Genomic DNA, 13,816 nt, shown 5'->3' with positions numbered 1-13,816 from the left:
ACTCAGCCATACATGAAATAACATAGGAAATGAATGGGGGTCATTTTAGACCCATGTTGTGCATTAGAGGGGTAGTGTTACAAAAATGATTTTATTCCAAAAGTAAGAAAGAAAAAATGAAAATAAAGACTTGTGATAACCAAAAACAAGTTCATCGAGGAATACCTGGAATACTATTTTTTTGCGAAGATATAGAAAATCTAAAGTCTGCCAGGCCATTTTAGACCCATGTTGTGTATCAAAGGGTTAAAAATAATAATGCCTAAATGTGCTCCACACAATGAGGTTTTCTTGAATTAATTTAATGAGGAACAAGGAATGTTTGTAAGTGCATGCTCCTATCATGGGTGTGATGTGGTTCAAGTTTCAAAAAAGTAAAGTCACTAAATGCAGTAATTCTGTTTCTTATGTCATCCCCTCTATTTTTGTTTATCTATGTTTGTCTGATTATCCTGCTGCATACAGTAATTACTTTTCTTCTGTGTGTCTGTTTGTGTGTTGATATGTTTTCCTCCAGATAACCCAAGCCTCCTTAGTCATGTTACCGTTACAGTTCAGGTCCTGGACGTCAATGATAATCCACCTGAAATAGCCACTGATGAAGAGGTTATTGTTTGTGAAAGCTCAAGGCCTGGACAGGTGAGCATCTAGTGTGATTCTTGACACGCACATGTACTCACAAACACATAAGTCCCAACTTGTGCACAAACCTAAACACACACACGCACATACTTTCACATACACACACATCGAATATATCCACACTCACGCACATATACCTCAAACAGAAGTGCTGAGAGCCACGGATTATCTACTGTCGCATCTCCACAGCTGTCTGGACGACATGCATTATGCAGAAGACTTGCTGTTGTTTCCCTCAGCAGTGTTTGTCCGCTCTCTTGTAGACCCGCTCAGAGAGGGGTGGAAGGAGATGGTGAGGGAGGAAACAAGAGAGAGAAAGAGAGAGAGAGAATTTGTCATCCCTCCTTCTTAATACAAATCCAAGCAGCGAAGCATTACCGCTCTGACTCACAGTTTCTCTCAATTTGCTTTGGGTACTTTCAGATTTGTTTGAATGAAGGCAGCCGAGACGTAGGGCAATCAGGGAGAGAGGGGCAGGGAGGGGTTCAGGAGGGGAGAGGAGAGGGTTAACGTGAGGTTGTGGATCGGGCGAGTCACTGTCCAATTAAGCTTAGGGATGCTTTTGATGGCACAATCCGGGGCCAAGTTAGAAAGTGGTAAGATCAGAAAGTCTGCTTCTTAATTAAAATAACTATTTGTCAAGGTCATATGAAAAGATCCATGTGTCCAGGTTGTCGGCACCTACACATCAATGCATACTTTTGTTGAACTGTACAACCCACTGGACAATCAATTATCACAGATGCCAAATGTCACAAGTGCAGTTGACCACCAGGTTGAACTATGAGGGTCCCTATACAGCTCTCCTCTCGTATATAATGGGGGTGGCACACACCTCCCGACCCCCCCATCCCACCCCCACCTGTGGTGGCAAGGTCTGGCAGGTCGCTTCTCTCCCAGGGTGACTCTCCCTGCACTGGATCTCAGCCTCTTACCAATTAAGGGGAACAAGATGACACAAATGGCAAAGGGGTCAATGTGAGAGGGTCCTGTGTCACGTCTTTGATGTTAGCTCTCTCTGGCTACATAGCATTCCCAAGACCTGTAGTCTTCTACTATTATCCCCCCCCCTATCATGTAAGAAATAGGAGGCTGGTCCACAGTCAAAAAATAAAAAATACACTTATTTTCTCCAATTATTGATGCCAATATTCATGTTCAAACCTTACCCGCATATGATTGTTTTGACAGTCTTGAATTTTTGCTCTTGTGTTTCTCTGTAGTTTTCTCCTTAGTGAAGTGTTGAGGTGTGGTTATGCCTTTGATGGCAATGTTTTGTATGATGTTAATTATTAGTATGGTAATCATGTAATAATTGGTATGTATTGCTGTATGTAGGTGTAAGAGGTTTTAATGTATCTTTTTACGTCTCAATTTGAACAACAGATAATCCAAACTATCACTGCATTGGATAAGGATGACTTTGCAAACGGAAAGCGATTCTCCTTCGCTTTGCCTAGCGAAATACCGGTTAATCCCAACTTCACCCTGAAGGACAATGAAGGTAATTACCAAGTTCAATATGTTTTGGGCATTTCTTATGAGTTTCCTTCTGTCTTTTTCTTTTTTTCTGCTCTGTCATTGGGGCATATATCCCTACCAAAGCATTCCAACATTCAACACCACACAATATTTTCCAAAGACCCCCAATCTGTAATTACTAATGTGGACTATCAATTCCTCTATCCCTTGTTGACATGTGTGGGGCCCCTCATATCCACAGGATATTCTTCTGGGGGGGAGTGTTTCATAAAACACTGGCGCCTTGGTAGGGTTGGCATGTTGGGCCGTTGTGTTGTCAAAAGGATTACCTGCTCAGTTCCTCTTCTTCCTCCCTTCCTCCCTCACCTTATTGTGTGGCGGCAAAGGCCAGTGATGAGGGTTACCATAGCAACTGGCCAGGTCTCAGGTGGATACCTAGCCCCCAGGTTGGTCTCAGTCTGCAATCACAGGGCTTTTAAAGCTCTCAGCCAGACGGAGCCGGGGTAGCCCTGGGAGACGAATCTCACCAATGCTCCTCCTTGGATGAACCGCCAGAAAGAGAGCAAGAGAGGAGAATGAGAGAAATAGAGAGCAAATAAAGAGAGGAAAAAACGAGAAAATCAATGTGATAAAAGGAGATAAGTTGAACCCTAAGTCCAGCAGCTTCCCACCACCAACCTCTGCTAGCCTGCTACGCCCTTAGTGCTGGTGCACAGCTTGGTTTTACTGTATTTTTTATTTAATTTAAGTGGCACTCACTGGGCTGCATCCCCTTCTCTCCACCCTGCATCTCAAGATGTGACTGGTTCAACAGCGATTGCCAACTGAATGTTGATTGCTTAACCACCCAGGTTTAGTGGTGAAAGCCAAAAGCAAGTAAATTGGAAATACACTGGACAAAAGTGAAAAGAAAATAAGATGGCATTGCACCACACTGTTTTTGCCCATGCTCCCAAGATTGCTTAAAGTATGTGTAGTGTGAGGAATATATCTGATCCTCAACGGTCACACCCAGTCACCTGCTACTTTGATTATCAGCATGCAGTACATCATCATTTTCTTAATACTCTTTTGCAGCTTAAAGAGCAGTTATTTCAAACTTTAAAATCCTGTTGTTCTGAGCTATACAAAATAGAGGCTTTGAATGTGTAAATCGAGCACTGCATTACCTGAGAAAGTGGTGGCATTTTAAGAAAATGTCATGGTGGAAAGTTGTAGAGTGTGGTTGAATGTGTGACAGAATAAGAGACAATCGGATTGTGTGATTCTACCTCAAATGAGTTAACTCTAACACACACACAGTGGAACCCATGCAAATTTTTCACATACGGCTGCTCAATTTGCAGACTCACTTATACCATCATTGAAAGTTGCATCACCACAGTTGCAAGCTCTGGCATGTGCTTTTGTTCTTGAAACCGTCTTCTCTCGCAGGGTGTCATATTTAGCTTTCATATTTAGCTCTGTGAGGTAGGCAGTGGGAAAATATTATGCTGTTGGTACCGTTGTTTGTTAGGGTTAAAAATGATCCTGACGAGGTACTGTGTGTGTCCCTTTCATCCCTGATACACTGCTCCACAGTCGGACAGTCTTAGGAGGATTCATCCCAGTCCTCTAATATCATTATCTGTGTTGTGAAGATGTTGATGAAAAGACCATCAAACTACTGCTCCCCCAGACTAACTGCACCCCCCCCTCCCCCTCCCCCGGCTAACTGCATCTATGATTTGTTGCTGCAGTATGCTCTTTTTTTATAAAGAAAGAATGAAATGCTGTGTGAATTTAAACTGTGAATTGATTGTGATTGGCCTGAAGGTTTTACACTCTTTGTGTCTGTCTCCTGCTCTGAGAGACCCACGTGTGCTCTGTATCTCTGGCAGCCTTGGTTTGGCTGACTTAACATTTGCAAGTTTTAGAACAGCCATTAACTAAAGCATTACAGCTACTTCAGGATCCAATTTTGCTGTCTGCTCATAACTGCATCTGAATCCCTAAAAGCTATTACCTGCATTTTAATCCCATTGCCAGCCATTCCATGGGAGTCTGGTGAAGAGTAGTTGCAGCTCCCTTTCAAACGATTAAATCAAAAAGCAATTTTTTCAGGCGTTTATTATAGCAACAACTGGTGGGTTGCTTTTAACAACAGGACATGAGCTGCTTGACCTGAGTCTCTCACACTTTGTCTCCTCGTTTTGTGTGGAGGAATCATAATTATCTGCCTTAATTTCAAGTCAAAGTCCACACATTAACTCACCATTGTGGAAGGATAAGCACTCAAAGGAAAAGGCCAAATTGAAGAATTGAACATTGTTAAATAGTCATGTTTCCAGTTAATGTACAGAAAGCTAGAGACACGACTGTTTGAGAAATGTACAAGCATTCTTTGTCCGTAAAGCTCTTTAAAAGAATACAATGCAAAAATACCCACTCTGTGTTTGTTGTACTATTGTTATTCTATGCTAACTTTGACGTTGATTTCCATTTTCTGTTGATTTTCATCTTGTTGTTGGTGGCATTTGTTTTTTATTATGTAGATAATTGGGGTGTGTGATCTCTAAACAGCTCAAATTCTTAAACAGATCAGCTTATTTTATGGCATATTTCCTGTGTTTGCATATAGAGAACATTTTAAGATCTACACTAATCCACTCAGTCAAAGGCAGATCTGTCAAGGTTGTTGATATTTTTTAATGAGCTTAATGAGTCATTCAGACACCTCTTTTTCTATCATTTCAGACCTTATTTTCTAATGTCAGTGCCTTCCAGAACACACTGTATCTAGAATCTAGAATCTGTCTTCATTTCCCTATGCTATTTTAACATGTTACTGATAAGCAGGCACTGTTTCAACTTCTAATTAATCTGAATCTAACAAATCACAATTACCAAAAATGTGCTAAAATATTTGAGATTTTCTAAATGATGAGTGTTCTATAATCAAAGCATTGGCAATCTTAGGAACTGTTTATTATTTCTGGTATCAGTTTACTTTGTGTGACAGTGTTGGATATGACTGATTTTCCTAGACTTCATTCCTAAATCTAATTTTAAAAAAAAAGGGTAACTATTGTTAGTCCGGACAGAAACCAACCTCATAGTCCTACTAAATGTATGCTATGAGTAAAATGTCATGTAGATTTCTTTCTGACATGCTTTCTTATGCTGACATCAAACTAATTACATACTTGCAGAATTGCATGAGCCATAAAAACAAAACAATACATGACATTTGAACGCTACTCTCATGCATATGTTGGCATTCATTAAACATTCATTATTGATTTGTCAACCAAGTAAAATGTCATTAGAGATGTTTTGCACTTGTTATCTTTGTTCACACATGACATTATCTTGGCTGTTATGTGATAGATAGGACCTTAGCCGGTTCTTCAGAAGAATTTGAAAATATGCTGAACCTGAACCAATGACAACTACTGTATCATTATCAAATTACAAACAGGAACAAATGAAAAATCCAATGAACAAGCTGTAAACTGCCAATGGCTCATTTGTAAGTGATGACTGTGAAGCTCTGAAGAACATGTTTCATAAGATTCACAACAGAATAGATTAAAGGCAAACTCTGTGCTTTCCCTACCACTGACAAAACATTTGGTCCTGCCAAAATTCTATCCGTTCCTCCTTTTTTCTTTCACACATCAATTTTGTACACGGATGCTTACGCGTTGCGTAAAAGATGTCTCACTCAGTGCAGGAATGCACCAGCAAATGGATATGGCAATGGAGAAATCAAGCCACTTGCTGTTGAGTGGCTCATACTTCTGCTTAACGAACCCGATGCTGAGGGAATACCCATTGGTTCTTCATACTGCTACCATTGCACACTGCAGGGGCTTGGTTGCATAACCAAACTTGGCACATGGAAAATGAAGCCGTGGACAATGCATGAACCAAAGCATACATCCAGGTTGAAAATTAGCTGCATTATAGGAAGGAAGCCTTTTTTAGGAAACATTTAGACTACGTTTTTAACTATTTAAGAAGTCATGGGTCTTTGGTTCACTTGACATAACAAAAACTAAGATGTGGTAATGCTGTGAGTCAAAGGCAATAAAGCTGGAAGAACAAGTTGTCATTCCAGCTGTCATCACTTGGACATGGAATAAAGTTTAGAGTGGGAGGTGAGGTCTCACTGCAGCTTGACTCTTTACTCGGGCACAAAAAGCGTTTACAGTCATATTCTTCGTTACTCAAATCTAAAGACTGTTTACGGTTTAAATGCATTTTCAGAATAAATAATTATCACCCTACACTGCACAATATTTGAGGTAACTAAACGGTGGGAAAAAAAACCCCAAGGCTGAAGTTACTTCTCTATCATAACAACAACATTATTCATTCATAGGCTCTGTCTTCAAATTTGTCAGTTTTCAAATAGTTATTTTTATTTTATTTTAATCTTTAAGCCTTAATATTGAATAATAGCTGGTGTTACCCTAATAGCCGAATACAGGTCTATGTCCTTCATTCATGGGTATGTTTATTTTCTCGGTGTGGTTCAGTTTTTCTCCATGATGCGTGAGGTGGTTGGCCATGTCTATGTACTAGAAGATTAAATGAATGGTCTATCTGGGTCAGAGCACCAACGAAAAATACACTAACAATAAACAAACCAGATTTAGCTGTAGGTCTTTATTTCCTCCATCTCCTGTGTGCAACTTTCTCTCAACCTACGTTTTCTCTCATTCTCAATTTTACAAAATCTCATCTTGAACCTTCTTGCTATGGGTAGAATGACACTGGCTGTTCAAGGTGGTCTGCTCTATTGGCAGACATGTCAAGGGGAAGGCAAACAAGACAGACAAAATGCCTAGAAAAGGACTGAAAAGAAAGAAACTGTGATTTCGATATTTTTTTCAGTCTCGTCAATGTATATAATTTCCTTTATCCTTTCAGTAATGGTCCATCTGTTAAAGCATGGTCCTCCACTGTGGATGGAATGCAGGCAGAGGAGACACAGCCACTCCAGAATGTCATGGCTCATGTTCAGTCGTTTCCCATCAAAACATCTAATTTACCGTTCTGTCATTTTGCAGACAGCACGGCCAGCATCATAGCCAGACGGCGGCGCTTCAACCGCTTGTCCCAGGAGCTGTATGAGCTACCCATCGTGGTGTGGGATGGTGGCGAGCCCTCACTGAGTGGAACCAGCACGCTCACCCTGCGCGTGTGCCCGTGCCAGCGGAGCGGGAGGCTGCGTACCTGCCAGGGCGAGGCCTTCCTGTCCTCGGCGGGTCTCAGCACGGGGGCTCTCATCGCCATCCTGCTGTGCATTGTCATCCTGCTGGGTAGGTTTGTCAAGCGGGGTTGGGGTGAGGCAGGAGGAATGGAGGAAATGAGACAACCAGAGGAGAGATGCCTGTGGGGAGGTTTGGGGGGGGGGGGGTCTGTTGGGGCAGAAGGATTGGTTGGGATAGTGTAAGAGAGGAAGAGAGGAAAAGAGTGGAGAGGAACAGAGAGATGACAGGACAAGGGCAGTATAGAAGAAGAGAGGGATGAGTGGAGGGGTGAGGACACAACTGGAATTCAGAATGAGAAATGGGGGAGGGGATGTGAATGAAGGATGAGGTTATGGGTGTAAAGAAGAAAAAAGAGAGGGAGAAAGGGGGATGGAAAGTGAAAGTGAGAACAATGTATATTTTCGAAGTGCAGAGTAGCTGTCAGGGCATTGATAAAGCATGAGAATTACAGGGTTAGAGAGAAAGAGAAAGAGAGGGAGGGAGATGAAGAAGACTTGGATATCATATGAAAATTTACTGACACGTCTTATCATTGTGTGTTTTTCTAGTTGTTATTGTTGGGATGGCGGGGGGGGGGGGGGGGGGGTAGGCCTGACCCACAACAGAGTATTTTATTTATTTTTTACTAACAAATGTGAATCTATTTCTACCTACTAATGGACAGGCCCCTTCATATATCTCGGACCTCTTAAAATTGCACACACCCATTAGGTCAGTGGATCCCAACCCTGGCACAGGCACACAGCTGTCCTGCATGTTTTAGATGTTTCCCTGCTTGATTCAAATGAACGGTCATAGCTGGATAACGACCCGTTCATTTGAATCAGGTGTGTTAGAGCAGGGAAACATCTAAAACATGTAGGACAGGGGTGCCCTGAGGACCAGGGTTGGGAACCACTGCATTAGGTCACTGAGGTCCGCGGACAAGCTATTTTTATATACCCCTCGATCACGCTGTATACGCAAAGGTGATAGGGCCTTTGCAGTTGCTGGTCCTAGGCTGTGGAATCAGCTTCCACTGTCTATTAGGCAGGCTCCTTTATTGTCTGTTTTTAAATCCAGATTAAGGACCCACGTATATGTTCTGGCGTTTCCCATTACTTGAGTTGTGATGTTACTTGTTTTGCTGTTGTTGACTGTTTTGTATTTTGTTTTAACTACGTATTGTATGGTGGTTTTTTTATATATTTTTTTATTGTATTATTATTTTTGTGCTTTTGTTCGGCACCTTGGTCAGCCTTGCTGTGTTGAGAGTGTGCTTTATAAATAAAATGTACTTACTTACTTACTAATGGATAATCTCAAAAAAACAGTTGTTAGGTTAGATAATGTCCGTATCAGGTAAATTTGCTTTAAGAAACAAGCCAGCTATGACACTGCAAATGTGCAGTAGTTAAATGTGCACAGCGTCATAATAGTCTACCATCAGGACGTGAGGCCCGTCATCACCTTTACTTGCTCAGCTTATATAAACAGTTCATCGTCTGAGATCAAAGAGCATTCATCAAACCTGGCATAGACAACAGCAACATCAGCTACGGTGTCGATGGTAGGGGGGTCGGGGGGTGGGTGTGCACCAGCCAAACACAAGCAAATAGTCCTCCAGTGTGCAAACAGAACAACGGTAGGACACCGGGTCGGAGCAAGAGCGTGCATAATTACACCGGTGCACACACACCAAACACACACACTTAAGCACACACACATGTACGTCCTCAGCGATTATCCGCGGACACCGGTGCGTGAAGGTGATGCATATTCATATCGGCAGCAGCCCCATTCCACGCAAGGGTTGTGCCGGCTGACCATGGAGGAGAACAAAAGGCCATCATCACTGTTTGGAAGCCAACGCATGAGTGAGAGACAGCCCCTGCATGACTAATCGCCTTCGACATGAGACTGAGACCGACAGAGCAGGAGAGTTCGAGAGAACTGGTATGGGAGGGGGGAGAGATAGAAAGAGAGAACTGGTAGGGAGGGGGGGGGGGGGGGTAGAAAGAGAGAAGCATCTGGACCTTATTACAGGGTGTGGTGAGCTATTGAGGCTGGTGAGAAAAATTGAGATAAGGTGATGAATGGAGTGTGAAAGAAACAAAGCCTTTCCGGCCGAGAAGGAGGGAGGGAGGGAGGGAGGGAGGGAGGGAGGGAGGGAGGGAGGGAGGGAGGGAGGGAGGGAGGGAGGGAGGGAGGGAGGGAGGGAGGGAGGGATTGTAGTTATGGTATCCAGACTGCTGTGGTGTTGCATAGTACTACAACATAAGGAAAATACATTCTGAACCTTAATTTTCAAACACAAAGGTTTGATGCCCCCCAACTGTCACAAATAGATTATTCTTCTTAAATACATTCAGCATCTTAATTTTGTCAATATGTTCATGATTTTGCTCTTTTGCAATGTCCTGACACTTCTCTATAATATGTAAAGGAAAGAATATGACTTGCTACTGAAAAGGAGCTGGAAAAGACAGCTGGAAAATGACCTTTTAAAAAGTTACTGTGCTGCCTTGTGGCCTGCATTTCCTCTCCTTCCTCTCTCTCACTCTTTCTCTCTCTCTCACTCTTTCTCTCTCTCTCTCTCTCTCTCTCTCTCTCTCTCTCTCTGTCTCTCTCTCTCTTTCTCTCTCTCTCTCTCTCTCTCTCTCTCTCTCTCTCTCTCTCTCTCTCTCTCTCTCTCTCTCTCTCTCTCTCTCTCTTAAATGAGTCAGATGCTAAAGGTGCGGCCACTCCAGAGATGAGACAGCTCTCACCTTGCGTTTATTAAAACGTGTTTCATTGTTTGGCGGCCTGCCTCATGCACAGAGTCTATTTCTCCTCTAAATATAGTTTGGTGTTACTGTAAATGACATGCAGAGGTTATAAAGAGCAGGATGTCTACCACCTGCACTACGTCTTTCTCAAAACAGTGTGATTTCCAAGGCACCAGCCATCCCTACAGTATACTGTAAAGAAATTATGATTTTTGCCTTTTATTTAATTTGATTGAATGTTGACCGTGCTGCTATTGATGGTACACATCAATATTGTATATTACAGAAGAAAAGAGCTCAAGGTTCTTTCTAATTTTCTCAATTTAAATTCCTTACCCAAATGTCATTCATCTGTGAGAAACAGTACAGTACACATAAAAAACGATACCCTTTCTGTTGTGTCACAGACACAATATATTTGGCCCAAATCAATGTTGTATCTGCTCTAGAGATGATAATGGGGAGACTCTCATCATCCTACCAGCTTGCGTTCAGAGAATCATCATCTCAGCCGATGCTAATGATGGCTAATGTGTATTATTGATTTACAGCTCTTCAACGGCTGAATAGCTTTGTTGCCCTAATGGAAAAACGGATAAATATGCACATAAAAGAGGCCGTTTTTTTTTTAACTTTCATTTTGTTGGTTGTTGACGAACAACAACGTGTTAATTTATGTTGAGGGACAAATTTGCTACCAATACAGCAGCACATGAAAACAGCATCAGCGTGCAATCAGGATTTGGCACGTCTTAACCATGTTGAAGTCCTCTCTAATGAAGGAATGTTGTCGAACTAAACGTTTCGTTGATGTCACTCTCATTAATGTTTGTTTACCAATCGTTGTGTCCCAGCCCCACAAAGACACACACTTCCCTCGCTAACTGATCTCCCCCCATCACAACTCCTTTCTTTCTCTTCCAGCCATCGTGGTCCTGTTCATCACGCTAAGGCGCAGCAAGAAAGAGCCTCTCATCATCTCGGAGGAGGACGTGCGCGAGAATGTGGTCACCTACGACGACGAGGGCGGTGGCGAGGAGGACACGGAGGCCTTTGACATCATCGCCCTGCGCAACCCCGCCGCCGCGGAAGAGCTCAAGTTCCGACGGGACGTGCGTCCGGACGCCAGGCATCGCGGCGGCGGCAGAGGAGGGCCGTCGCGTGGACGTCCCAGCCCCTCGTCCTCCCTGGAACTGGACCAGGTGGACGTGCAGGAGTTCATCAAACAGAGACTGGTGGAAGCCGACGTGGATAGCAGCGTGCCGCCGTACGACTCCCTCCAGACGTATGCGTATGAGGGCCAGGGCTCACCCACTGGCTCCATCAGCTCACTGGACTCCCCCGGAGCACACTCAGAACAGGACTACACTTACCTGGACGATTGGGGGCCGCAGTTCCAAAAACTAGCAGAACTCTATGGAGAGGAAGAGTCAGAGGTGGTGACCTAGCCTAAGCTCACATGTTATTTTGCTGTCTGGGTTGGGGGGGACCAGAATGGCTCTCTTCTCTATTTATTTTCCTGGTTTCATGAACAATATAAACAGAACCGAGATGCTTTCAAACTGTTCCAGTTGCTCCAAACTTCTACTGTTTCCATTTGACTGCCCTGTTTTTTCTTTCTGTCCTTTTGGATCATGGGTTGTCCACACCGAGGAATTCAATTATCAGATTTTGTGTGGGGAACATACAAGAATAACGGATAAAGGAAAATAATATTTTCCGTGGTGTATATTTTTTATTGCTCAATAAAGTCCTGAATTCCATATGAGTGGAATGTATGTGATGCAAAGTCTACTTCAGTTTCTTGGAGAGGATACACACATTACATTTTATTTCAGGGGAGAACATAAGATGAATTTTCTGATAATTTGAAGCACACAGTGGGTTCCAGGGCATGGAACAACTTAAGTATTTGAAGGATGTCAGGTGAAATGTAAAAAATAGCACATCATTATTTTGTTCCTGGTATATCATTGTAACAAATGAGAAAGGGACCATTTCACCCTGTACAACCTGAGGTAACTTTACATAACAAAACTGCAGTAACAAAAAACTGTATTTATAAGCAAACATCAGATTGAGTTGGAATTGCATCAGTTTTAGGTGGTATGTTTTTAGCTATGCAGTGCAGGCCTGACGCCCGGCCTGGCTCCCCTTCCTCTCCTATGGCCTGTCATGCTCCCCTGGGCCCCTGGGTCTTGCGCTGGTGGGGGCCTGGATAAAGGGATGAGAGGTTGATGAATATTTCAAAGACCCTATGCTAGCTGCTCTCTATGTCTGTCCCTCTACCTCACTCTCTCCTGCACTTTTCTCCTCACTCTCTCTCTCTTTCTCTGTCTCTTACTCTCTGTCTGATTGTCTTTCTTTCTCTCTCCCTCTTACCCTTAGGATGAAAGACTGGGGGGGAGGTAAGGCCCCCATGACTTTTCACATTTGTGTCAAGACATTGAAACAGGGGTACAGTCCTAAGTTATGGGTGATGGGAGAAGAATTTGGAAAGAAACAAGTGAAGCAGCCATTGATATAATAGGGAGTAGCGTTCCTGCAGACTTTCTTCCATGAGCAAATGTAAGTGGTGTGTGTGCACATGCATAAGTGTGTAATGTGTGTGTGTGCGCGTCCAAATCTGCCTGAAATACAAAAGCCAGCTCTCATTGATATAGCTACAATTAACACATTTCATCATATGCAATTAAGAATCTCATTTAAACAGGAGGTAATCATTTTGACCTCCAAGTTTGTGTTGGTCAGGCACTGAGCTCCACAGCCTCCAGTGCCTGTTCTAAAATATCATCAACCAACAATCTTTTTCTCATTCCACAGCACTGTACACAGTACAGTAGATGGCCTTCATAATAAAGTCTCGCTCATTCTCTTGAAAAAAATATTATTTGAAGGAAGGTTAACAAATATTTCATAAATGACCTGTCAAATTAATCTACGTGCAATTAGTTACTTGTTCGTTAATTGAGCGTACACAAACAACCTCCTAAAATATGAGTTTCATGTCATTAATTAATACAGTGTGTTGTGGGTTGAGCTAGCAGAAATAACCATGGTAAAGGAAACCAGAGTGAAGAGGTCTACATCTGAATTGATATGTTGCTCACTGATTAAAGAAGTATTGAAGCCTAATCTGTCAGAACAGATGCCATATGTTGTTGAGATAAGGCGGAACAATATTTTACAAGCACTGCAAGGATGCCTGCTTGAAGAAATATGTGGTAAGGTTTCCTGAGGAGATCAGTGCTGCTTGCAAGGCAAGGCCCTATATGCTACAGCACTGGATTCAACAATAATTTTGATTTTGTCGTCGTACAATTTGTTGTACATTTTCTAAATCCTATATATTAAAACAAATTTATCTAAAGATAACATATTCAGCTAACACTCAATTCCAATGGATCTTGTTGTTACCATAGGTATATTGTTATGTAATTGCATGGCAGTTAATAACCCTATTGTTCTTCACCCTTGTTTTATTTTCGGGTCATTGTGACCCCCCCACGTGTTGCGACAACTTTACCCTAAAGTGAAGCATTTTATTTGAACTGTCTGGCTGTCTCACACCCCCGACAGTGCGAAGGTTGAAAGAAAATGCTTTTTATTTGTTTTTGTATTGAGTAAAGTTTTCGCAGCACAACGATGGGTCGTTGTGAACCTTCGGGTCACTGTGACAAGGGT

General features: G+C 42.6%; 1 protein-coding gene across 1 annotated transcript in view; it reads left to right on the top strand.

The window, feature by feature from the left end:
• The window catches only part of LOC146274995 (cadherin-18), a 38,692-nt gene extending 26,868 nt beyond the window's left edge, over positions 1–11,824 (top strand). The window contains exons 8-11 of the mRNA XM_084703684.1: positions 518–639; positions 2,029–2,146; positions 7,182–7,433; positions 11,057–11,824. Of these exons, the coding sequence (XP_084559810.1) occupies positions 518–639; positions 2,029–2,146; positions 7,182–7,433; positions 11,057–11,580 (1,016 nt within the window). The 3' untranslated portion in view covers positions 11,581–11,824. The remainder of the gene's footprint in view (positions 1–517; positions 640–2,028; positions 2,147–7,181; positions 7,434–11,056) is intronic.
• Positions 11,825–13,816: the final 1,992 nt, after the last annotated feature.

This window comes from Hypomesus nipponensis, chromosome 8 (assembly GCF_054491055.1).
Source record: "Hypomesus nipponensis isolate SF chromosome 8, ASM5449105v1, whole genome shotgun sequence".
NCBI lineage: Eukaryota > Metazoa > Chordata > Actinopteri > Osmeriformes > Osmeridae > Hypomesus > Hypomesus nipponensis.
Note: the sequence above shows the minus strand (reverse complement) of the source record. Positions and strands in the feature narration are given on the sequence as shown.